Source organism: Meleagris gallopavo, chromosome 19 (genome assembly GCF_000146605.3).
Source record: "Meleagris gallopavo isolate NT-WF06-2002-E0010 breed Aviagen turkey brand Nicholas breeding stock chromosome 19, Turkey_5.1, whole genome shotgun sequence".
Taxonomy (NCBI): Eukaryota; Metazoa; Chordata; class Aves; order Galliformes; family Phasianidae; genus Meleagris; species Meleagris gallopavo.
The window spans coordinates 806500-829579 of NC_015029.2; the positions used below are offsets into that span (position 1 = coordinate 806500).

At 54.2% G+C, this 23080-nt stretch overlaps 3 protein-coding genes and 1 long non-coding RNA gene across 6 annotated transcripts; 2 read left to right on the plus strand and 2 right to left on the minus strand.

Annotated features, from left to right (window-relative positions):
- The first annotated feature begins 103 nt into the window (after nucleotides 1-103).
- LOC100547435 (ectonucleoside triphosphate diphosphohydrolase 8-like) lies at nucleotides 104-5163 on the plus strand. The gene is made up of 9 exons (XM_010720713.3): nucleotides 104-322; nucleotides 729-846; nucleotides 1483-1633; nucleotides 1898-2057; nucleotides 2366-2596; nucleotides 3467-3730; nucleotides 4091-4201; nucleotides 4487-4624; nucleotides 4796-5163. Exons 1-9 carry the CDS (start codon nucleotides 203-205, stop codon nucleotides 5003-5005), a joined length of 1503 nt encoding a protein of 500 aa, XP_010719015.1. The 5' UTR covers nucleotides 104-202; the 3' UTR covers nucleotides 5006-5163.
- A 332-nt stretch (nucleotides 5164-5495) lies between these two features.
- Nucleotides 5496-14452, minus strand: LOC100547592 (ectonucleoside triphosphate diphosphohydrolase 8-like). Of its 2 annotated transcripts, XR_002120552.2 has the most exons (12): nucleotides 13851-14452; nucleotides 13366-13501; nucleotides 12440-12557; nucleotides 11563-11713; nucleotides 10607-10766; nucleotides 9881-10114; nucleotides 8627-8899; nucleotides 8324-8434; nucleotides 7413-7550; nucleotides 7151-7338; nucleotides 6187-6585; nucleotides 5497-5877 (listed from the first exon to the last, which is right to left on the minus strand). XR_002120552.2 is itself a non-coding variant. In XM_019621330.2 (11 exons), exons 2-10 carry the CDS (start codon nucleotides 13486-13488, stop codon nucleotides 7156-7158), a joined length of 1491 nt encoding a protein of 496 aa, XP_019476875.1. In that variant the 5' UTR covers nucleotides 13489-13501; nucleotides 13851-14452; the 3' UTR covers nucleotides 5496-6585; nucleotides 7151-7155. The 2 variants fall into 2 exon arrangements, 1 of the variants encoding a protein (XP_019476875.1); XM_019621330.2 differs by having other exon boundaries at nucleotides 5496-6585.
- LOC109370452 lies at nucleotides 13442-20983 on the plus strand. Of its 2 annotated transcripts, none has more exons than XR_004161647.1 (3): nucleotides 13442-13519; nucleotides 16610-16694; nucleotides 18922-20983. It is a non-coding gene; the product is annotated as an uncharacterized LOC109370452 (long non-coding RNA). The 2 variants fall into 2 exon arrangements; XR_004161648.1 differs by lacking the exon at nucleotides 13442-13519 and adding an exon at nucleotides 15318-16344.
- A 1379-nt stretch (nucleotides 20984-22362) lies between these two features.
- Nucleotides 22363-23074, minus strand: TMEM203 (transmembrane protein 203). The gene has a single exon (XM_003211171.4). The coding sequence runs from the start codon at nucleotides 22988-22990 to the stop codon at nucleotides 22580-22582; it is 411 nt and encodes a 136-aa protein (XP_003211219.1). The 5' UTR covers nucleotides 22991-23074; the 3' UTR covers nucleotides 22363-22579.
- Nucleotides 23075-23080: the final 6 nt, after the last annotated feature.

A 23080-nucleotide genomic window follows, 5' to 3' on the forward strand; every position in this document is an offset into this window, starting at 1 on the left:
CCAAGGGTCTCTTCCAACCTCAGCCATACTGGAATCCTGTGACTGTGATTCCAAGAATGGTTTAAAGCCCTTTTTTCAGACATGGGAGAAGTTCCATCTTGACAGGTCCCATCCCCATCTATGAGATTTGCATTTCAAATCTGCCTTGCAAATACAGGAGCACTAAGCTGGGGTTGGGGTGTTTTTGCAGGTTGGAAGAGGAATGGCGTACAAAGCCAAGGTCATCGCAGGTCTCCTGTCAGCCACCTGTGTCTTCAGCATCATTGCCCTCATACTGAGTGCTGTAAATGTGAAGGATGTGTTTCTGCCTCCTGGCACTAAGGTAAAGCCTTTGGCAGAAGCACAGCTACCTTCTCTCACTTGGGTGTTGTCTAAGCTCTATTCTGAGATTTTCCCCAGCTTTAGGCAGGGGAACAAACTGCCGTGCAGGCTGGCACGTCAAGTGGCTCTGTCACAGTTTTCTTGCTTACAGCACATACAGCCTTTTCACTGCAGAGAACCAAGGGAACTTCCCCACTAAAGAGCTCACAAAGAGCCTTGGCCTCAGTACAGCTGGTGACTGCGGTGTCACGCTTTCCCTGCTCCGGTGACACTCTTGGCTTTGTCATGTGAGCCACTCCCTGCCCACTGGGAGCTCTGCCTGCTCACCTGGAGCTCTCCTAGCTCTGCAGCCAGCTACATCTGCTTTGCCCCCCTGGCGCCCCGCAACCGTCGGCCTCTCTCCGCAGTACGGCCTGGTGTTCGACGCCGGCTCCACGCACACGGCTCTCTACGTCTACCAGTGGCCCGCAGACAAGGAGAACGGCACGGGCGTCGTCTCCCAGGTGGAGTCCTGCATTGTGAATGGTGAGAGCGGAGCGCTGGGAAGCGTCCGTCCTTCTCCCCACATCGCTGCCCCCGGCTCCTGCAGCACAGTGGGGGATCTGAACCCCTCAGCCTGTGCTGGGCCAAACGGAGGCTGTCCCGAAGAGCCCGATGGAGGCCGGTGCTGAGGAGCAGCTGCGGTTTAAAGGTCCCTGTAATGGTGGGGGCTGTGCTGCCCAGAGGTCGGTCGGAAGCTCAGCCCGCAGTTAGCATCATGGCTCATGGACCCAGCCCTGTTGTGCAGCCCACTGTTGTGCATCACCCTGCACCTTGGCTGTTAGATATGCAATGCTTGCAACCTCTCCTCTACAGCCACTTCCTGGAACATCTCCTTACACTTCTTCCCACAGGGCCTGCTAGAAGCTTTGCAGAACTTACTAGATCTAAATGTGTCTCTGCTGGCTATTTTTGCTTTCAGTTCCTATCTGCACTTTGAGTTAACAATTATCTTTTTCTGTATGTTTGCATAGCCCCAAGCACAGAGTTTTGGTCTGTGATTGTGGCTTCTGGGTATTGCTTAAGAGGATGAGAGACAGCCCTTGACGTGGGAATGGGAGGAGGTGTCCCCAGTCTGCTGTTTCTCCTGGGCTGGCTCCATCACAAGGTGCTCTGTTGCAGGATCTGGCATCTCCAGCTATGCAGATAACCCTGCTGGGGCTGGAGCCAGCCTGAAGCCCTGCCTGGACAAGGCCATGACGATCATCCCTGCACAGCAGCAGCGGGAGACACCCACCTACCTGGGGGCCACAGCGGGCATGCGGCTGCTGAGGTACGGCCACTGCCTGCATCCCTGCACCCCCACGGCCCTGCCATGAGCCCTCAGAGACTGCTCTCCAGTCACAGCTGCAATGGGTCTGGGATGCTGGTGAGATTACATTCTGAGGTGAAGTGGCGCTTTGCCATCCTGGCTGGTGTCTCTGATGCCTGATGTCGAGTCTTTTGGGATGGGGAGCCACTGACTTTGTGGTTCCATATCACATCTGCTGCCAGCACCATGCTCCCTCCACCAGCATCTCCCTCCTTCTCTTGGCAGGGAGCAGAACAGCACAAAAGCTGAGCAGGTCTTCGCTGAGGTCAGCAAGGCCATTCGTGAGTACCCTGTGGACTTCCGTGGAGCTCAGATCCTCTCTGGGAATGAGGAGGGTGCCTTTGGCTGGATCACTGTCAACTACCTGCTGGAGACACTTATCAAGGTGCGGGGTGGTGAGAGGGCAGAGGAGCAGGAGGGTCTCGCTGCACTGGGAGTTCTTGCTGTGTTAGAGCCTCTGCAGTGCTACTGGGCTTTGGGACTGGGACCCCTTGGGACTCAGTCACTGCTTCATGGTGAAACAGGGAAACCTGCAGGCCTATCAGACCCTACAGTGTCTGGAGGAGCTCCAGAAGCTGTGGATTGTGGTTCCTCCTCCCTGCTGCACCACAGTTCAGTCAGGGAAGCCAGTATCCCTGTGCTCACTCTGAATCAGGTCCATGCACCCTGTGAGTAATTCTCTGTGTGGGGCAGTATTCCTTCACAGGCAAGTGGACCCATCCACCAGTGGAGATTGTTGTCGGAGCTCTGGACCTTGGTGGGGCTTCAACCCAGATCACGTTTCTCCCTGGGACCACAATAGATGACAAGAACACGAGTGCCTTCCTCAGGCTATATGGGACCAACTATTCAGTTTACACCCACAGCTACCTCTGCTACGGTCAAAAGGAAGTCCTGAAGAGGCTCTTGGCATCTTTACACCAGGTACTTGCCTCCAGACTTGTGCTCCTCTGCTGCAGCCAAAGCCATGGTCTCACTGAGCTGGGCAGGCAACAGACACTGAGTATCACAACCACGGGGCTTAGTGCTGTTGTGCAAGCACCTGTGAGAGTGGATACAGTGGGGCCACCTCAGCGGGGACCACCCCAGGCATGTCCCAACACTAGGACAGGGACATGCCTGTCTCAGTGGAGGGTCTGCGTCAGCCCAGACTCACTCACAGGGGCTGGAAGGACCTGAATCTCTTGGAGGAGAGAACATCTGGGTGCCAGGAAACTGGGAATGATGTAGGTTTAAGGGGAGGAATCCGAATAGGCTGGTCTTCAGAGGCAGGTGCTGGGGAGTGGAGGAAGGTTCATTGCTGCTTGGGGGGAGCCCTAATATCTGTAACATGGCTGTGGGTTGAGGGTTCAGTGCCTTGTGGTGGTTGGAGCAAGAATAGGCAAAAGCTGATGTCCATTACATGTTAGCAGAAAGAAATCAGCCTCCACTTCATTTTTGATAAAGTGGTTTCTCAGTTTTGGCTGTGCTCCTGGCACTATGATGAAAGAGGGGGAACAAAATGTATGCATGCCGACCACAGAGGACTCCCAATGCCCTGGGCACACAGCTACTGCTGTAGCTGATGCAGCGTGGCATGGCCTGGCTGTCCCTACAATGCTGTGCCTGCACCCCATAGTGTGGTGTTGTGCTGGTGCAGATGTCACCCCATGGGCAGTGGAGCCAGGGTGATGGCAGGGTGTCTGCGTCCTGTGTCCGGTTGTTTGAACAGGCAGTGTCTGTGGGCTGCTTCTCTCCTTTCCATCCTCAGCCCCAGTGCCAGGGTGATGCTAATAGCTCCCTCTCTCTCAACAGGACAGCCTATATGCCCAGCACGTATCACACCCCTGCTACCCCAAGGGATACCAGGAGAACATCACCATAGCAGAGCTCTACGACAGTCCCTGCGTCCCCATTCCAAGCATGCTCAGCCCTGCACAGATCCTCACAGTAACAGGGACAGGGAACCCGGCGGCGTGCCGCACCGCCATCCTGAAGCTCTTTAACTTCACCTGTGGGGCCAACAGGACGTGTGGGTTCGACGGGGTCTATCAGCCTCCTGTGCGGGGACAGTTCTTTGTAAGGAGCCTCGGCTGTGTGGTGCTGGTGTGGGTGTGGGGCTGTGGGACACCAGTTTGGTCAATGCTCCAGAAAACCTGCTGTAGGAAAAAGCGACAGTGGAGGCCTTGAAAGCTGGGATGCACCTGATGCATGGAGACATGCAGTATGCTCAGCTGTGTGCCAAACAGGCTCTGACTGCCATGCTCTGTGTTTCAGCGCAGGGTGCAGTCCCCAGTGCTCTCCTGAAGCTGGTCAGCAGGCAGCACCCCTTGTGGCCTGCCCTGGGGATCCCTGCAGAGCACCCCAAGTGAGGGGCAGAAGGGTGCCAGGAGCTTGGGTGCGTCACTAACCTCTGCCTTTGGTAATAAATACCCACAGGCTTTTTCAGCATTTTATTACAACCTCCACTTCCTGAACCTGACTGAAGACCAGTCCCTGAGTTCTGTCAATGACACTCTATGGAAATTCTGCTCCAGAAATTGGATGACGGTGAGATCCTGCCCAGGAGCTGCTGATCCCTGCCTTTGTCTTGCTCAGCCTGGGCACCACGTGGCTTGGGGGTCTGTCCACAGCCTGTCCTCTGCTGTGTGAAAGGCCACTGGGGGAACTGGAGGGAGCACAAAGGTCTCTGAGCTGGGTGGAAGAGTAACCAGCATCCTCCCACATGCTCCTTGCTCCCCAGGTCTTTGCTCCTGGCTGCACTTTCCCTACAATGTGGGTGCACCGAGCATTGCTCTGTACATGCATCCCCACCTTGCTCTTCCTCATCTGCAGTTGCAGAAGGACTTTCCCACCAGGAACAGGATCCACCTCCGTGACTCCTGTGCGGCCAGCTCCTACGTCCTCACCCTCCTGCTGCAAGGCTACAAATTTGACAACAAGACATGGCTTAACATCCACTTCCGAAAGCAGGTGAGAAGGCACCCTTAGCTTCACAGCTGCTTCACAAAGCTTGCACGCTTTTGCCTCCCCTGACCCTGTGCCTGGGGTGCAGGATGATGGTTTGGCACAGTCCACCACCCATGTCTGGGATTGCCTGGTACTTTGCAGCCCTTTACATCTCTCTTCCTTCTGTCTGCACAGGTCTCAAATGTGGACGTTGGCTGGACTCTGGGCTATATGCTCAATCTCACCAACATGATTCCCTCGGAGATGCCCCAGAGAGTTGTATTGCTCCCAGAAAGCAAATGGATATCAGCCACAGTCATACTGGCCGTCCTGTTCGTTCTCATCTTCTGCCTGATCGCGGCTATATGCTGCTGGAAGGACTCCTCTGGCTATGAGAGCCTCTAGCAGTGCTGGCTTCAGAGGCTGCTGCAGCCGCCTGGTGTGAGGAGCTGCCGCTGGGGGAATCAACACCGTGTCCTGGGGCTGCAAACTTGTAATGTTGGGAACCTCGCCTGGTGAGCTAGGAGCAGCACAGATCTTACAAAAACCTCCCTGTAACTATGTGCTGTGTGGTTTTCTTTTGCCCTCACTGCTGGTTGGAGAGGGGGCATGGCTGTGTGGGGCAGGGCTTTGCGCTGGTGACATGGGGACACCAGTGACATGGGGCAGCTAGAGATGGTGGGGCCCAAAGGGCAGGAAAGAGAGAAGATGTGTTTGGCAGCAACAGTATCATTGCAGGGCTGGTTACTGCCTATGGAAGATAGCCATATGGGGCAGAGGTGTCCTGCCCCACTGTAGGGCAGGGGCCCACATAGCACACTGCCGGTGCCGGGCAGAGGGACAGCAGCTGGGCTGCTTTCTGCTGGGTGATCCCAGCATGCCTGATGCTAGGGCTGTTCCTTCTCAGGGACAGGACTTGGCTCTGCTCCATGCTAAGCTCCACGAGGCTGCTGTTATCCTTGGGGTTGCTCCCACCTGTCACAGTCCCTCTGGAAGGCTGCGTGACCCTCGGGTGCATCAGCCACGCTACACAGTTTTGTATCCTCTGCAAACTTGCTGAGGGAACACTCTTCCTGATCATTCAGATCATTAGTGAAGATGTTAAAAAGAACTGGGCTGGGTACTGACCCCTGGGATAGATGTCTGGTGTCCAGTCAGCTTTTGTGCCACTGCCATTGTTTCTGGGTTTGGCCCATCAATCCATTTCACTGCCCATCCAGCCCTTACATCAGCAGCTTCTCTATGAGGATATTCTGGAGGATGGTGTCAAGGCCCCACTGCAGTTTGGATAGAAAATAGATGTCAGCAGCCCCCCTGCTTTCCTGCACAAGATCAGTCTTCTGCTGGCTGTGCCCCATATCTGTGAAAGGCACACATCTCACCATTCCTTTCCAGCACACAGGAGTTTGGGAAACCCCTCTTGGAAGCAAAAGGCCTTGTCCTCATTCCCCACCAAAGTTTGGTGGGTGCTGTGAAGTCTCCAGCACTGAATAATGCTGAGGAGGGGCCTCATACTGCTTTCTGTGGCTGAGGCTGAAGTTCTGCCCCCTCTTCCCTGTGTCCCCATTGTCATTACCAGCCCTTACCTCTGAGGCGGAAGCAATAAAAGCTTATCGGCTCAGGAGCAAAATAACAAGCATTTCCATCTTCACTGCCTTTTCCACTGTTTACTTCTGGATAACAAGAGCGGCCGGATGCCTGCCTTTCTGCAACAACTGCAAAGGTCAGCTCGGTGCTGCCAGGAGGCAGACTTGCTCCCAGCAAATAACAAAGTGAATCATGCAGGGGGCAGATAAGGAGTGAGCAGAACCAAAGGCAAAGGTAAGGGCACAGCCATGGGGAAGATCCAGCTCAGCACCATTCACAGGTCAGGGCAAGATCTGCTGCCAGCTACATTTGTAGCCTGGCATCCACAGTACACAGATCTTGTGCGGCGGGACAGTCTGGTGTCCAGGAAGGTACTGCAGAATAATGATCCCTCTATCCTGTAAGAAAAGGAAGAGATGATGAGATGAGATGAGATGAGATGAGATGAGATGAGATGAGATGAGATGAGATGAGATGAGATGAGATGAGATGAGATGAGATGAGATGAGATGAGATGAGATGGATGGACTCTGTAGAGGCATGGACTGCCTTTCTGGCTGTGGATACTCAATTTGCATTTCAACTCCTGACAGCTGAGCCCAGGCAGTAGGTTCATAAGGAAAGCCAGCTGGGGCACTTAGACTGGCACAGCTGGCAGGAACCTTTCTTGCTAACCGTGGTCTGACCCAGCACTGGAGGAAGCACCTTGCACCCATCTGCCAGCACCCATGATGGTCTGCCACTCAGGTCCTGCACAGCCAGGTGGGCTCTCCAAGCTCCATGCTCCAGCCAGTGGGGTGGAGGACAAATCTCTTACAGGATTAATGGTGTGGATTGGCCTGGGTGTGGTGTGTAGGCTGATCCCTCGAGGGGATCCTCAGGAAACCTCTCGTGACGCCTATCTGCATGACTGGGGACAGTTCTAAGAGCCAACCCTTGGTTCTTCAGTGTGGTAGAGGTTACCATTCCTACGTCCACAAAAGCACAACCAGCGCAACGAGCCCCAAGGCCAAGGTGAGGGTGATGAAGGCGATGGCTGCAGCCCACAAGGAGGGTGTGTGCGCCTTCACCCGCACTGGAGCCTCTGCTGGGATCATGTTGGTGAGGTTCAGCATGTAGCCCAGTGTCCAGCCCACGTCGGTGCTTCCCACCTGCCCGAGGAGAAGAGATGCTGAGTTAGCCCAGTGCTGCACGTTCCCACCTGCTGGCCAAGTTCCCTGCTGACCTTCATCTGGAAGAAGATGTTGTTCCAGCTGGTCTCGTTGAACTTGTAGGCATCAAGGAGGAGTGTGAGGATGTAGTTGGCGTTGGCGCAGTATTTAGGCAGTCGCTCAGGATTCTCTTCGGGGTAATTGGAAGACAGCTGGGAGGAGCATGTTAGAGGAAGAAACGAAGTTATTTGTAGGCAATTTCTGGGTTGGTGAGCAGACACTAGTAGGGGTCCACAGGGCTCCATTTTAGGACCAGCTGTCTTTAATGTTATGATTAATGACCTGGATGCAGGGCATGACACAGCTCCCAGGGCAGCAGACATGGCCCCAGGTATTCAGGGGGCACTGGGACACTGCTCTCAGCTGTAGGGTAGGGGTTTGAGCGGTGCTGTGTGGGGTCGGGTTGGGCTCGGTGATCCCTGCAGGTCCTGTCCAGCTCTAGTTTCTATAAATTGAGCTGTTTTGGACCAGTCCACACAGAACATCTCCTCTCAGGAAAATCTAATTCTCATGTGAAATAGACATTGGATGGAGGTCCTCTCACTCCACATTCTCCCATCTCAGCCTTATTGTGCAAGGGGCTCCTGCTCTCTGTCCCACGGTGGTGCTACCACATCACTTGGCCTTATTTGCCCCATTGCAGTCTTCCTCAAAGCGGTGTCAGCCACAAACTCTTCTCACCCTCTCTCAGGGCTCCATCCTCACCTCCATCGCAGTTCCTGTCATGATTTGACCTCCCCCTTTCCCCATGTTGTACGAGCAAGGAGTGCCCCTGAGGGTGGCTGCAGGATTGTCCTGGCTCCTTCCTTGAGCTCTGGGGTGGCTGCGTAGGACACAGCTTAGCAACCTGGCAGAGTTGCTGCTCCTCTTCCCCCACCCATTTGCTTTTGAAACTTCCCATAGCTTCCCATAACAAGAAACATACGTCCTCCCAGGTTCTTGCACAGAAGCGCTCAATGGTCTCCCTGACAGTGGCCAGTGACTGTCCCTCAGTCAGGTTGAGAAACTTGAAGTTGTAGTAAAAAGCAGAAAAGGCCTGAAAAGCAAGAGGTAGAAATACCAGTGAGTTACAATGAGGGATGCTCTTCTCCCTCCAAGCAGGAAGGCCTGCTTGCATAAATGGCTTTCACTGGGACTGTCCCAGCCTTGCCCAACCCCAAGCATCACTATCCCCGCAGCACTGGGGGAACGCACACTGCTGGGGGGAGGAGGACGGGGTTTGCCTTACAAAGAACTGCCCGCTGATGGGGGGCTGGTAGATGCCATCGAAAGAGCAGTCCTGGCTCTGCCCACATGCCGAGAAGTTGAAGAGCTTCCTGACAGCAACCAAACACCCGCTGGCATTGCTCCTGCCCTCCAGGGTCACGTTTCTGTCGTCGAGAGGCAGGTGTGGGTCACTCTGGTTGGTGCAGGGGCTGGTGCGGAAGGAAGACAGCGAGATGGTTTCCTTGTAGTCTTTGGGGTAGCAAGGGTGTTCAACTAGCGTGCTGGAGGGCGACTCCTGAGAATAGCAAAATCCAATGATTTGCAGGCTGCAGCTTCTTCCAGACCTCTTGGTGGGTATGCTGGGTGGCTTCCTCCCAGGACATAGGTGTGCAGGCATCTCCCACATCTCCCACCTCTTCAGCAGGGAATGACCTTCACACTTCTGACCTTGTCTGTCCACAGTTCCACCCAGAGCTTAGCTCTGGTTCTCCCCACATCTTATCCAGTCCCAAGTGCTACTCCTTCCCACTGAACCAGTCAAATGCTGCAGTCCCAGCAGGGTCCTCTGGGACACACAGAGCCCTTTCCACCCCAGCTCCTACCTGTCTCCAGTTCCAGCCCCAGCCAGGGACACCACCTGAGACCTTCCTGGATGTGCAGCATGGGCAAATGCTTCTGCTCTAGGCTGCTCCTCCATGAAGACCTTCTTTCCCTCTGACCTTCCAGAAATGCCCTGAGAAATGTATCTGTTCTCTTTCCTCATGTTCATATAGACATAAAGCAACTGGGAGCAGCTATCAGAGACTGTGCCAAGCCCTTCCTTAAAGCATCACTGACTAGGTCGGGTTGCTCAGAGCCTTGTCCATCAAGTTTAGGATGGAGACTACACAGCATTTCTGGGCCTAATTTGATATTTGTCCACCATTATTGGGATGGAAGTTTTCCCTGCACCTGGTCAAAAGCTCCCATGTTCCTGCTTGTGGAAATGTCACTTTGCATCTCCAAGAAGAGTCTGATCCTGACATTTCTGCACCCTCCTGTGAGACAGATGCACAAATCCAGACAAACCCTCCCAAGTCTTCCCTCCTGATGCTTGCCATGCTCCACCCCACACCTGCCTACCCAAATCCAGGGAGATTTTGCCAGCTCTCAGTCTCTATTGATGCCTCTCTGAATGAGCATTATCTGTTCATATTTTTACTATATTAACAAGAGGGTGCATGGTATCATAAGAGTAGAATCTGATTCCCTCCCCACCCCCCAATTCTCCTCTCACCACAATTAACTCTTTTGCCAGGCGCTTCCACATCTCGTTCTGCCCATAGCAGATGTAGCTGTGAGTGTAGATGTTGTAGTTGTAACCATATAGCATGAACCTGGAGGTTTCATTCCAGTTTATAAATGAACCTTTGGGGGCAAAGCTGATCTGAGTTGATGCTCCTCCAAGATCCAGCGCCCCAAAACTGTCGGCTGCCTCTGGATGGATCCACATGTGTGCTTTTGGGGAGTACTGTCAGGACAAAACAGGAGAGGAAGAGGAATGTGAGACATCTGGGGTTAGTTGCCCTCAGCAAAATTTCACCCCATGTAAGTCAATGGGAGGGGGTTACTAAATGTGGTGGATTTAGGATCCTAGCTGGCTCTTCTTGAACATGAGGTCCCACTGTCCCACTGGGAGCAAGGGAGCAGGGTGTTTGGCTCCAGCTTCCTTCAGAGTGACAAATGGAACCCAAATTAAGACCTCACAGCACCACATGGACATGGACACTTCCCTGGGCAGTGAGGCAAAGCCAGCAGGAACAGACTGTCCTCATTGGGCTGCATGGTCCCTAAGAGATTCCCATGTCCACGTGGTGCAAAAATGTGCCCCCATATTTTAGCAGAAACACCCCCATTCCTGATTTTTTCCCGTCTTTCACTTAAACAAGTCAGAAGAACACTGGCTGCTTCCCCCAGAGTGACCCTTCCTTCCGTACTGGCACAAGTGTTTCTTCCCTCCCACCTTGGTGAAGGACTCCAGCAGGTAGTTGATGGTGATCCAACCATAAGCTCCCTCCTCTTCTCCTGTAATGATCTGAGCCCCACAGAAAGCCACAGGATACTCTTGTATGGTTTTAGCAATTTCGGCCAGGACTTGGTCTGCAGCTGAGCTGTTCTGTTCCCTAGGGATTCAAAGGTTGGGACCCAGGATGAGACATCACAGCTTCTCTGGGCATCCTCCAGTGCCTCACAGCTCTCATATTGAAGAATTTGTGCCTTATATCTAACTTAAACCTACCTATTTAAAGCCATCACTACACTCTATGACAGAGTCCCTTGCCATCTTTTCTGCATCCTGACCAGCTCCCTCTTGATGGCAGCCCTTCTCTCCAGCATGTGACTGCACCACTCAGCTTGGTGTCATCCTCAAACGTGCTGACGGTCACAGGTGACCACTCACCTATGACTGGCTGCTGAGCTCAGGCAGTTCTGCCAGGACAGGGCCAGAATGGTTTCAGACCTCTGAGTGGGGCAGAGTGTGTGGGGCTGAGGGCTGTAGGCTGTGCTCAGTCTCTCAAGCAAGTAACCCTCAGGGTATGACCCAGCTCCTCCACAGAGAAGGGATCAGATTAACAAGGCACTGAAATAATGTTAGAAATGTGTAACCATAAAACCAAGAGCCATGAAATGAAGGCTGACATTTGAAGAGAATTAATACTAGGTGGGGAAAGGCCAGGTCCCGCAGAGCCTCTTTGCCTCCTGCCTCTGCCTTGCCCTCCCACCATCACATCTTGGCAGAAACAGGACCCTCCTGGGCTATGGGGCCCCAGGCAGCCTCCCTGACCGCTCAGCCACCCATGGGCTAGCTTCGTCCCCTGCCCCGGGTTGGCTCAGGGCAGCAGGAGAGCTCAGAGCACTTGGCAGCCCAGCCCCATACAGGATGCAGTGCCCCCCCAGCCCCACACCCCACAGCAGTACCTCAATAGCCTCATGCCTGCTGTTGCTCCGAAGTAAGCTGAGACATCCCTCTGCTTTGCAGCAGGAACAACTTTCAGGGCTTCTTCCAGGCACTCTCGTAGGGAATCACCAGCTTTCGGGGGATCATTGGCATAACTTGTTATGCCTGGCCCTGCAAGAGAGTCAGGCTGGGACAGGCTCACGAGGAACAGATGAAGGAGTGGGAAGACACAGGGCAGTGAGATCGGTCACCTCTTAGCAAGAATGGGCTCTTTATCAGGGACAGGGGGAGTTCTGCAGGACCTGGCTCACAGATCTGTTATAATCTCCCCCTCTTCAGGCTGACCCACTACACTCATAGCCAAGCCCTGAGCAGGTGTGTAACACTTGTCCATGTTTCATCACTGTGATTAGACAGGTTTGGGCTTTCTGCACCCACCCACCAAGAGGCAGGCTATTCTATCTTTCCTCCCCATCAAGAAGTCCCAGTGCAGTGTCAGTGCCATACCATGATGGTGAGGCTTTGCCTGTGCTTACATCCTCTTTGGATGCCAGAAAAGGAGCACAGAGAGCACAGAGGCAAAGCAGAGCCCAAGAATTTGAAAGCAGAAGCAGTGGGACCTGCCACCTCCAAACACCGAGTGAGCCAAAGCATCAGCCAGAAAGGGCAAGAACTATCTGAGGGCCCCCACCACAAACCCCAGATACACCATGTCAGGATGAGACCTTCCCCCCTCAGGACAACTTGTGCAGTACAAAGTGGAGGGTGAAATCCAGAGGAAGACCAAGACACTTCAGTCCCACCGAATGTATGATCTTGTGTGGCACGGGCAGGCCAAGGAGAGGGAGGCCAAGTCAACCCACCCACCACACAAGCCCTTGCCCAGGGAATACTGACCCTGGACATCACAGGAAAAGGTCTGGCTGACCACACCGGTGTTGTTCTGCTTGTCCGAGTCCCACTCGTAGACAAACAGAGAGGTGTGGGATGAGCCTGCATCAAACACCATCCCGTACTGGAAGGAACAACCAAGACATCACGCTGGCGGGAGGAGCAGCCCGGCCCTGGCTTTGCCAGGTTCATCAGCCCAGGGCATGCCTCAAAAGCAGCTCGGTGAGGTAGGGCTGTGTGCACCAGGTGGTAACAGGACATATCCCATCCATGCACAGCCTCAGCACAGGCACTTATCACAGCAGCTGAGCGACCTTTAGTTCCTTCTGCTGAGGTCTGTTCAATAATGCCAGCTCACTCAAGCGTTTGCTTGGTGGTTTCCTCATGCTTTCTTATTTTCTTTATTGGTTGAATACCTCTCGCGTCTGCTCCAGCCCCACCCCTGGGCCAGCAGCTCCCCATCTCAGCACTCCCTGCTCCCAGCCTGGCAGAGCCCCACGCAGCCCGTGAGCAGCCAGCTGCACCACCAGCCCCCCAAAACCCTCCACCTCCACTCAAAGCGGGAACCCGGCCCCTGCTGCACCTGGCAACCAGCTGGGGTGCCAGGCTGCACAGGAGGAGCTGCAGTGTGGTGCAGCTGTGAGAGCAGCCGGGAGCCCGGGGAGCTGCAGGGACAAAGGCCACGTGGAGGTGCGTCGTGCTGCAGCGCAGAGGGAGCGGGCAGAACTCTGCCCTACCCATGTGTGAGTGTGCAGTGGGTTTCAGAGAAGGCTTTTCTCTGCTGCTCAGGCTGTATGAACTGGGAGTGGAAGTGAAACACCCACCCACCTGCTACATGGCAGGTCCCAGCAGCACTATCAGTTCCAACCTCAAAGACAAGCCATTGGTTCTCCCCTGCCCCAGTGCTGCTCAGGGACCCTTTTTTGGCTCACCTGGACTGTGGGTGGCAGACTGACATCTTCAACCCTCACCAGGCTGAGGATGAGGGCGATGATGGACAGTGTGACCAGCAGCCCGAGGAGGGCAGTGGTGAAGAGCTTCTTGTTAACAAACATCTCAGGAAGGCACCTGCAAACCCAAACAGAGGTACAAGGGGGGTGGGTGGGCACGGCTGGCTGGAAGCAGCACTGGTCAGCAAGAGCTGCAAAGAGAGCATCCTCAAAAGCTCTCCCGAGGCTGACGCTATCACAGGCAAAAAGGTCCTCAGTGGATAATGAGATATTTCCTGAGAGCAGCAGTATTAGGATGAAAGTGTGGGGCTGTGGATAGAGGGACAGGTCCCCAGCAGCCTGGCACACCGTGGTGGAGACACAGTGGTCCTCTATTCCCCGCAGCCCCTCCCACTCAGCTCATGGCTATGGGAAGCAATCAGAAAAGGGACAGTGATGCTATTTCACAATACGTGTGCTCAGCTCACCTGTGGCTCCAGAGCTGCTGTGTGTCCTCACCACGGCTCAGGGCTCCTCCGCTGCCCAGCTGGGGCTCCGTTTATGTCCTTTGGAAGTGGACACTGCTTGAAGGTTGTCTCCCCATTATTTTACCCCAAACTTCATCAGTAAGTTAGAGAAAACTCTTGATTGATTAACATGTGTATTTACAGCCTGGTTCCTTCTGCATTTTTCTGACACCTTATCCTTGCCCAGTAGGTTCCTCCTCCTCATTTGAATGGAATCATGCATGAGAGTCCTGCAGCAGCTGGGTCACACCTTGGCTTTGATCATGGTTAACTCTTATTCCTCCGCTCTCCTCTCACGCATACACTTCTGTTCTCTCTTCCCTCTCACCAATCCTAGCGCTTCCATTTTGAGCTTCAGCAGGGCTAAGAGGTGAGAGTGATATTTCCAGTCTGCAGTGCCCTGGATCACACACAGAGTGAAGGCAACTCGACCAGAGGTTTTACTGTGATGGAAGAGGAGGGTGGTCCTGCTGGGGGTCTCAGCATTGTTCCCTGATCTTTGCCAGGGGGTGCAGGGCAGGACATCAGCATGGCCCGGCTGGGGCAGCCAGCCATTCCCTGTGTGTGTGTGACCCAGCTGTCATGGGGCCGGTTGCAGTGGAAAGACGCACTTTCCGGCTGCCTTATCTCAGCTGAGTCAAACACAGAGGTGCTGGCAGGGAAGAGCTCTCGTTGGACTTCTGACCTTCCCGGAGCACTCTGCCCTATGGCTGTGTGCTTCAGTGTAACCCCCTGTGAAATCGGGGGCTCAGCCACCCCTGAACTCTCTGTCTGCAGCACAGATCCTTCAGTCTGTCACCATGGTGTCCCTCACACTGCCACGTGCTGCTGAGGGAGACCTGGAGCCCAGACTGTGGCACCACTCCACTCCCATCCCCACCCATCACACAACCTTCGGACCCAGGTTGGTTGCTTCACTGGAAAAGAATGGATGAGTGTCCTCTCCCTTCCTGGGTCTGAAGATCTCCTGCTGTCTGTGCAGCAGCCAGGACGGGGCTTTCTGAGAAGCGGGACCCCATCTCCAGGCAGGATAGGACCAGCCCCGATCCCTCACACATCCACCTTTCCCTTAGGAGGAAATATGGATGAGTCTTGGGGGGAACCGTGGAGGAGCGAAGGCAGGAGAACCAGTTCCCCTGCACTGGCCCTGAGCAAACAGCCTGCCTGGTGCCAGGGGCTGGCAGGGCTGCAGTGGGCACACAGCTCTGGGCAGGGGAGAGGCTTTGCTGGGAGTGGGAACGCTGCCTTTAAATAGCTCAGTTAGAAAATCCTGAGGCAAGTCACAGGGAAGGGCTTAGCAATCTTGTTGACACAACTCTCCTTGCAGATACATCTGGAACAGGAGAGAGTGGGGTGAACTGGAGGCCACGTGCAAATCCCTTCCCAAACCTGCATCATGCCCTTAGCATGCAGCATTGCATACCTGTGCCTCCTTTCTTAGTAGGCTTGCTTCCACCCTGGATAATCAAATAAGATAATTACCTCTAGGTCGAGCACCAGCCCCTTCTCTTTTCAGGAGACACAAAGCTGATTCCCCCAACACCTGCCCATGTGCACTTTCTCATGGGTGTCACTGTCCCAGCCGGGCTCTGGGAGGTGACAACAGCCCTGACTCCATGCCAGAGAGTGATGCCACTTGAGGGAGTGGTCTATAAAAGCATGGGCAGGGGCTGCCCACTTAGCCCTGGGTGCTGAGTCCTGATTCTGGTGAGCCCTGACCCTGTTTGCCTTCAGGGATGTGCTGTGTTGGAGCGGAAATTGCTGTTTGCTCATAACTTCAAAAGTGACCCAACAGCCCCATTCTTCCAACTGCAGGCTGACAAATCTGCTTTTAGGAGGAGGCACGGCCAGAGTACGTGCACACACCTATTTAATCTGCTCTTGAGGGGCATGTCTTTGTCCCCAGGCCTCTGTGTGACTCTGAGACCCAGAAGGAAGTCACGGATCTGCAGGAGGCTCTGTGTAGCCCAGCACCTGGCCACAGCTGCCACGTGGGTGCGGGCAGTGCCAGTGCCTTGTGCCCTTATTCCAGCAGGACTGCTGGAGCTGGAGACATTTAGAGCTGTCCAAGGGATGTGCACCTCCATACCCCTACAGTTCTTGGAGGGTAAATAACGTACCAGACCTTTTCTCCCTATGCTCTTTCCACATGTGCCCTGATGGCTCTGACTGCACAGCCCCATGCATTGCCCGCAGACAGGCTCACAACCGAAGTCCTGCTCTCTGGGCTTCCCTTCCACTGGCCACTACTTTTTCCACTACAACCCAAGCCCTGAATTAGCCAAAGCCAAACAAGAGCATCCTAACATCGAGATCTCCTCGCAGAGCTGCTCTGTGCAATCAACAGGGCCATAAGGAAGAGGCAGAAGGTGGAACAGTGACTTGGTGGAGGTTTCCCTCTACAAGGCTGGAGGCTGCAGGAGATCAGGAAGCCCCTGCACTCCGGGAGGTGCCTGTAAGTACTGCTGTAAGGCTGTGTGCTCCAGCTCCTGGCAGCCCAGCTTATTCTCACACAAACCACTGAAGACCATCACACAGGCTCCTTGGGACCACTTCTCTGACACAGCCCAAAAAGCAGTTGCAAAATCCAACAGAAATGAGGCTATAGGACTCTCTTATCTCTGAAAGGACTGCCAGCCATAAGAAAAGGATGCCAGCTTATGTTCACGTGGTTTCTTGACAAACTGAGATGAAGCACTGCTTATTTCTTCATTTTCTAGGTGCTCTCTGATCACTTTGTGCCAGTGCTCACAGCAGTTTGGAGCTGAGCCATTGGGGCTGCAACTTGCTGCCATCTACACAGAGGTAAGACACGTCCCCAGCACAGGAGCTTATTGAACACAAAACAAAGCCCAGTTATGGGAATACAGGATGAGCTGGGAAGCCCATCAGCACATCATAGAATTCCCACTCCTGACACCCATGTGTTTTCTCTGCCTCCTGCACACGCAGTAAACCAGTGAGGTCCTTTCTGATCTTGGTGCCTCACTCTCTTCAGCCCTCTGAAAGAGCATCCACGTCCCTGGCTTTCTTCCATGTGTGTCTTGCCCACAGTCCCCCACCAGTTTGCAGCAAAGAGGCAGGCACAATGAGTGGGATGAAAGGGGTGTGGGTGCTGTGGAGGTGGGGAGCACCAAGGAGTGACATTGCCCTCTATGCTGGTAATAAGCACCCAAGGAGCGGATGGGTCTGCCCTACAGACAGCATCTGGGATGTGCAGTGAGTCTGGCAGGGGCAGTGAGAGGGGGAAGCACACCAGTGAAGGGCTTCTTTTTGAGCAACAGATGGTTCTTACTTAAGCTGTATTTCCCTTGCACATGTGGAAATGAATGGCTGAAAGAAAGAAACCATCCAGGCTTGCTGCCAGGGTTACTAATCCTCTGCACTGAACATTGCAGAAAGCTGGTGAGTTTCAAGCACAGAGAGCAGCTGATGGAGATGAGTTAGTAAAGGCTCTGTCCCACTCACAAACCTCAGTCTCAAGAGTTTAAAGAGATGAGGCAGCCCAGACACGAGCCCCGGGTGGCAGTGCATACCGCAACCGTGCCACATGGCTTGGCACCACAGCTGCAGCCCAGCTGGGAGGCAGAAGATGTCAGAAGGGTGTTCTTAGTGGAGATGAAGTGGAGATATTTAAGACGATTGTGCCCAGCCTCAAAGCCCAACTAAAATTTGGCCTTTTCTTACCCTTCCCTCAGCAAGCCCAGCAGTCAGTGGCTGCTCCCAGTTAGGGCTTGCAAGACTTGGGTTTACTTGAGGGCAGCTCCAGACATCTACACATGACAGAATGGCTCTGGAAAACACAGCCCAGGGGCTGGGGCTCCCACCATGGCCATAGCACCAGTGGTGCCACCTGGTCCAGGTACTCTACATCTCCCACATCATTTTCCTCACACAGCCCATGTGTGGTTGCTCACATGGCACATCTGCTCCCACCAGCCTGGGGCAAAGCAGGATGCTGTCCAAACCACAGCCCAAACATCCTTCCAGAGGTGCAGCTCCCAGCTCCTGATTCCCACCACACTGCCATGTGAAAGCCACAGCCATGTTGAGAAGGTTTCCAGGTGTTCCCATATCAAGATGCAGTTGGACGCTGCTGGGACCACATCACAGCTGTCTCCTGTGGGATCCCTCATGTCCCTGTGGTATCTCAGGTCATACTGGACACTTGTTCCTCCCATATATGAAGCCTGGCCAGGGTGTCCTGGCATGAGCTATGCTCTAAAGCAGCAATACAGACATGGCAAAACCAGCCCGGTCTCCCTCAAGCGTGATCACCCCCACACAAAGCTGTCTATCCAGGGGCTGCTCCTGTTGCAGAGGGAGTGCTGGGACACAGAGAGGGGTGGCAGCCAGGACTGGGGCTGTCCCTGCCACAGGCTCAACCCCAGCACGGGGGGATGCTCCCAGGAGCATTCACAGCTCACATCACCCCAACCACATTGGTTCAGGGCCCTGAGAAGTTTTGCAGCAGGATTTGTGTCCCTGAGCATGAAGCGATTCCCAGGAAGCAGCCTGGCTGCTCCAGGTGCCAGGAGAACACCACAACCTCCCCACAGTCCTCATGCCCTCACTGAGGGCAGCACCCACATTTCCACACCACCCCTGTGTCCCCAAACGCACCTGAGAGCTTGCCTGCCCTTGGAGAACAGAGCTGGGGGTGCACAAAATGCAGGATGAGCCGCATGCAGGCGGATGTGGCATCATCCCCTGTGTCACACCCCACAGCCTGGTGACAGTCAGGTTGGGCCTGATGGGCCTGGGCAAGGTCCAGCACAGCTCAGTGCCAGGAGCTGCCCCGTGTCACGGCGAGGCTGTGGGATACCATCATCTGTCTGGTTTTCTCGAGGTGTGCTCCTTTCCTGTGTTAATTAGCTGGGTGGGTGGGGAGCTCCAGCAGCCCAAAAGCATCCATCCCCAAAGGACTCAGTGAGCGTCTTCTCCTGACTCAGAGATTCCTCCTGCTTCCCACTCCTCTCCATCCCCATGTCCTACCATGTCCTGACTCCTCTGTGTCCTTCACACTCCTCAGCAGACCCTGGCAGTGCCACCATCCACGCCAGCCCTATCCCACCCCCACCACACCACTCCCAGTCCTCACCCCAGCCCCATGTGAAGAAGTCAGTGATGTGACACAGTGCCTGTGGACCACAACTCGTGGCTTTGTGGGCACAACTGCAGCACGAGGACTCCAAGAGTGGGGATGAACTTGTGCAAGGAGGGAGAGGACAAGAAACAGCTCCTGCTCCCTCCCAGGTGCTGTGACCTTGGTGCACCATAACGTGACGCAAGTGAGCAACAGCTGGCTCCAAGTGGACTGACTCCAGGTAAGCTTGGGAACAGTATGGCCTCACCTGGTTGGCACCAAGCCCTGGAAAACCACTTCAAAGCAGACACAGAAGCAGAGGAGCCAGCTCCCCATATCCGAGTGCCGGCGTCACCTAAGGGTTCAAAAGAACCAAACTAAATGGGTGCTCCTGTCCTCTACTTGCAGTGCTGGAGCCTGATCCCAGGCTAGCACAAGCCACTTAGAGTCACTGGGGACACCCAGTCCAGAAGCAGGTCACACCACACGGCCCAGCCTGAGGTGCCAGCTGAGGGATCCTGCTCTACTGACACCGGTTCTGCCACTGCCTCTCTGTGACAGCCTGGATGAGCAAGCACCACCATGCAGGGACAACCTTCATCACCAGTGGAAATTCCTTCCTTGTGCACAAGGGAGAAAAGCAGCTCACTAGGGAGAAAAGCAGCAGCCACCTGTCTCATTGCTATCAGAGCATCTCCCAGGGCTGGGAGAGATCTGCCCTATACTCACAGGGGCACTGCCAATGTCCCAACAGGCAGTGGTTGCCTTTGACCATGCCCCAAATGCCAACCCCTGCCTGGAACCACTCAGTCTCACCTGGCTGCTGGAGAAGGAAAGGTTTAAGCCATCACAGTGCTCCTCTCTATCTGCCCACTGATGGCCAGACCTGTTGGACAGCCTGAACTGAGCTTGGTGAGAGCCAGAAGGGCAATGGCTCAGCAGCAGCCTGGGGGCCTCTCCTTTGGCTACAGGCAAAGGAGAGAAGGGGAGCCCAGGGTCCAGAAGATGGGGCTGGGATGGAGAAGCAGCACATCCCCTCCCCCACTAGTCAGCCCATGAGCACTTTGCTAGCATCTCAGATATGCATCTCCTTGGTGGGATTCACTTCCCACCCTCCCAGATAGGAAGTGACACTGGCACTGCTGCCCAGAGAAACTGTGGGTGCCCCATCTTGGAAGTGCCCAGGCAAGCGAATGGGGCCCTGAGCAGCCTGAGCTGGTGGGAGACAAGCCCACAGCAGGAGTGGGGCAGGGGGGGCTGTAAGGTCACTTCTACCCAAGCCATGCTGTGATTCTGCGATTGCCCAGCACCCCAGCTCCCTCTGCCCAGCCTGGCCACACAGCTTACTCATCCAGCAGCACAGCAGAGCGAGAGAAACATGCCAGGAGCAGTCAAAACCAGCACTAATCACTCCCTTGTACACATTCAATCAGTTCCTTCCTCTACCTAGTTCTGCAACACTGCACTTAACCCAGCAGCAACCCCTTCTCTCACTGTGTGGGTACTGGTGACTGCAGGCAGGCACAGCTCTTTATCTGCTCATTACACTGCAGATACAGACGCCTGCCTGCGGCCCAGCCATGTGTTTGGTTGGTGCCGTCTGTCCTCATCGCTGCGTGTGGATGCCGCCACGTCTGCACGTCCTCAGCAGCCCCAGGCAGACCAGGAGGGTTTGTACCACCAAGGTGGCCCAGGACTGCACTCTCGTCACACATATGGGGACGTTGGCAGCAGTAACGCCACAAGGTGGCTTTCACATCTGGCTTGGTGTCACATTAACTCAGAAGACACAGGGAACATCATCAGTCATCATGAATGAGAAGCTGTGGGAGCAACAAATGCCTTTTCACATCTCCAGTATATTTACTAGTCTTTGTCTAAACTTGATATCTATTCAATATATATTATCAACCTACTATCTGAGTTATCTGTTATCTCCAGTGATTGCAGCTAAAAAGCAAAAGAATCAATGGGAGCTTCAGTGTTTCACTGAAATACTGGATTATTAAAATGAATTACTTAGATTTATGCTCTTGGCCAACACTTGTTTACCTGGGCCACGCTTCCTAGCCTGAGTGCCCACATCTGCTCACAAGGACAGCACACAGGTCCCCATATCCCAGCTTCCAGGCACGAGCAGCCCTCGGGAAGGGTGATTTATCACTGTCCTTTCCTCCAAGTTCTCCTCTGTGCAAATTCTCTCCTTGAAGCCTGCAGTTTCTGCCATTAATCAACACAGTAATGTCTTGTGTGCTCCTTACTCAGGCCTCAGAGGCAATCTGTAACAAAGCTGAACAATTCCCTGAATGAAGCACCACGCACTTTGCTGTGGAGAGCTTTTTCAAAAGGGAAGGTGATAAGGAATATCCCATGAGATCTGCTCTGAACTCACACCATGAGTTTATATAACCAGCACAGCAAAGAAATAAACTTGGAAAATGGGTCCTTTCCTTCCTGCATGCTTCCAAAACACTAAAAGCAAACACAAGTTATGCAAGAGGCCAGACAATTACAGGTTTTCTAGAACTCAGGTATGAAGCTGGAAAAGTCTTCTTATGAAACTTGAGAAGCAACTGAATCTCTCAGACCACATCACAGCAAGTCTCAACTTTTTTAATGCATGCTCTGCCCGCTACACCCCTTGTCATCTCCCAGATTTACGAGCCCTGTACTGTAGCACTTCTCCTTTTCAACAGCTTATCTCCATGAAATAGATCCTGAGAGTGCAGAGCACAGGGTGGTGCCAGCAGCTGTGTACATGGGGCAAGCAGACATGGGTGAGGGAGCAGCTGAAGCTGGAGGTCCCTGCTACCAGGAGATGGGTTTTTCTCTGCTATCATTGCAAAGAAGAGAAGAGTTGTCTGGGCCTCGACACCAAAGCAAAACTTAACGTCTCACAGACAGGTCAAGGGGCAGACCCAGGTTCTTAACATGCTTGTGGTGGCTGTGACACTGTGACACACAGTTCCCTAAGGCTCTGGCATTTAACACACTGATCCATGCGTTCCCTTGAAAGGCTGAGCTACTCCTGCCAGCACCCCAATGCCTACCTGTAGGGAATGGATCCACAATAGAAAATAAGAATACACATTTCTGTACAGCAATATACACAACAGCTTTCTCTGGCTCAGAACTCAGCCCTATAAAACCCTGCCAGCACACTGAAGACGTGAAGCACTGATCAGGAGCAAGACTGAGATAAATAAGCAATTCTACTGAAGACAATGGATGGTTATGACCACGGTCTCAGGCAGTGCACAAGAGATGGTGGCTGCAGAGCTCTTGGCCCTACAGAAGCAATTAATCTTCACTTCCATGTGCTCTTCAGGCAGCAGTTTTAAGTACAGACGCTTTCTGGGGAAGAAAGGAATAGAAGAATAAACCGAATTATTCTATGCACTTTTATTTTAAAATAATACACCTGGCATACCATAAAGTGCCTGCACTTGGGATATTTTAAGACTCACACCACGGACTGAGTGAGCCTGAAATGCAAAAGCATTTTCTGAAGAAACAAAATGCTCTGCAGCAGAACGGCGTCCTCCTCCCAAACCCTGCGTCCAGCCTCACTGCACAGCGCCGGGCCGGGGAGGGCCCCACAGACTCAGTTCACACGGCAGGCCCTGATCATGAGGAGCTGCAGAAGGATGAAGACGGGCGACATGATGAGTCCGTACCACAGCTCCCGCGTGCGCTCCACCAGCTTCTGGCACAGCAGCATCTCGAAGACGAACTTGAGGCTGAGGATGGTGAGGATCCAGAAGAGCCGCAGCACTGCCAGCCGCTTCTCGCCGTCCTGGAAGAGCCGCACCGACACGATGGCGGTGAAGTAGGTGCTGAGGCCGTCTGCGACGAAGAAGGGGACGAAAACGACCCACCAGGAGAGCGGCGAGGCCTCGCTGTCCACCTTCAGCACCAGCAGCACGGAGAACACCAGCAGGGCGAGGCCGTGCAAGAAGATTTCGAAAGTGGCGAAGCCCAGCCACTGCACCAGCTCCCGCAAGGAGAACAGCATCGTCCCTCCGTCCCTCCGCTCCCCGCCGCTCACGGGGCCCGGGGCCACCGGGCCAGGCCCGGCCGCACCGCCCCCTCCCTGCGCCCGGAG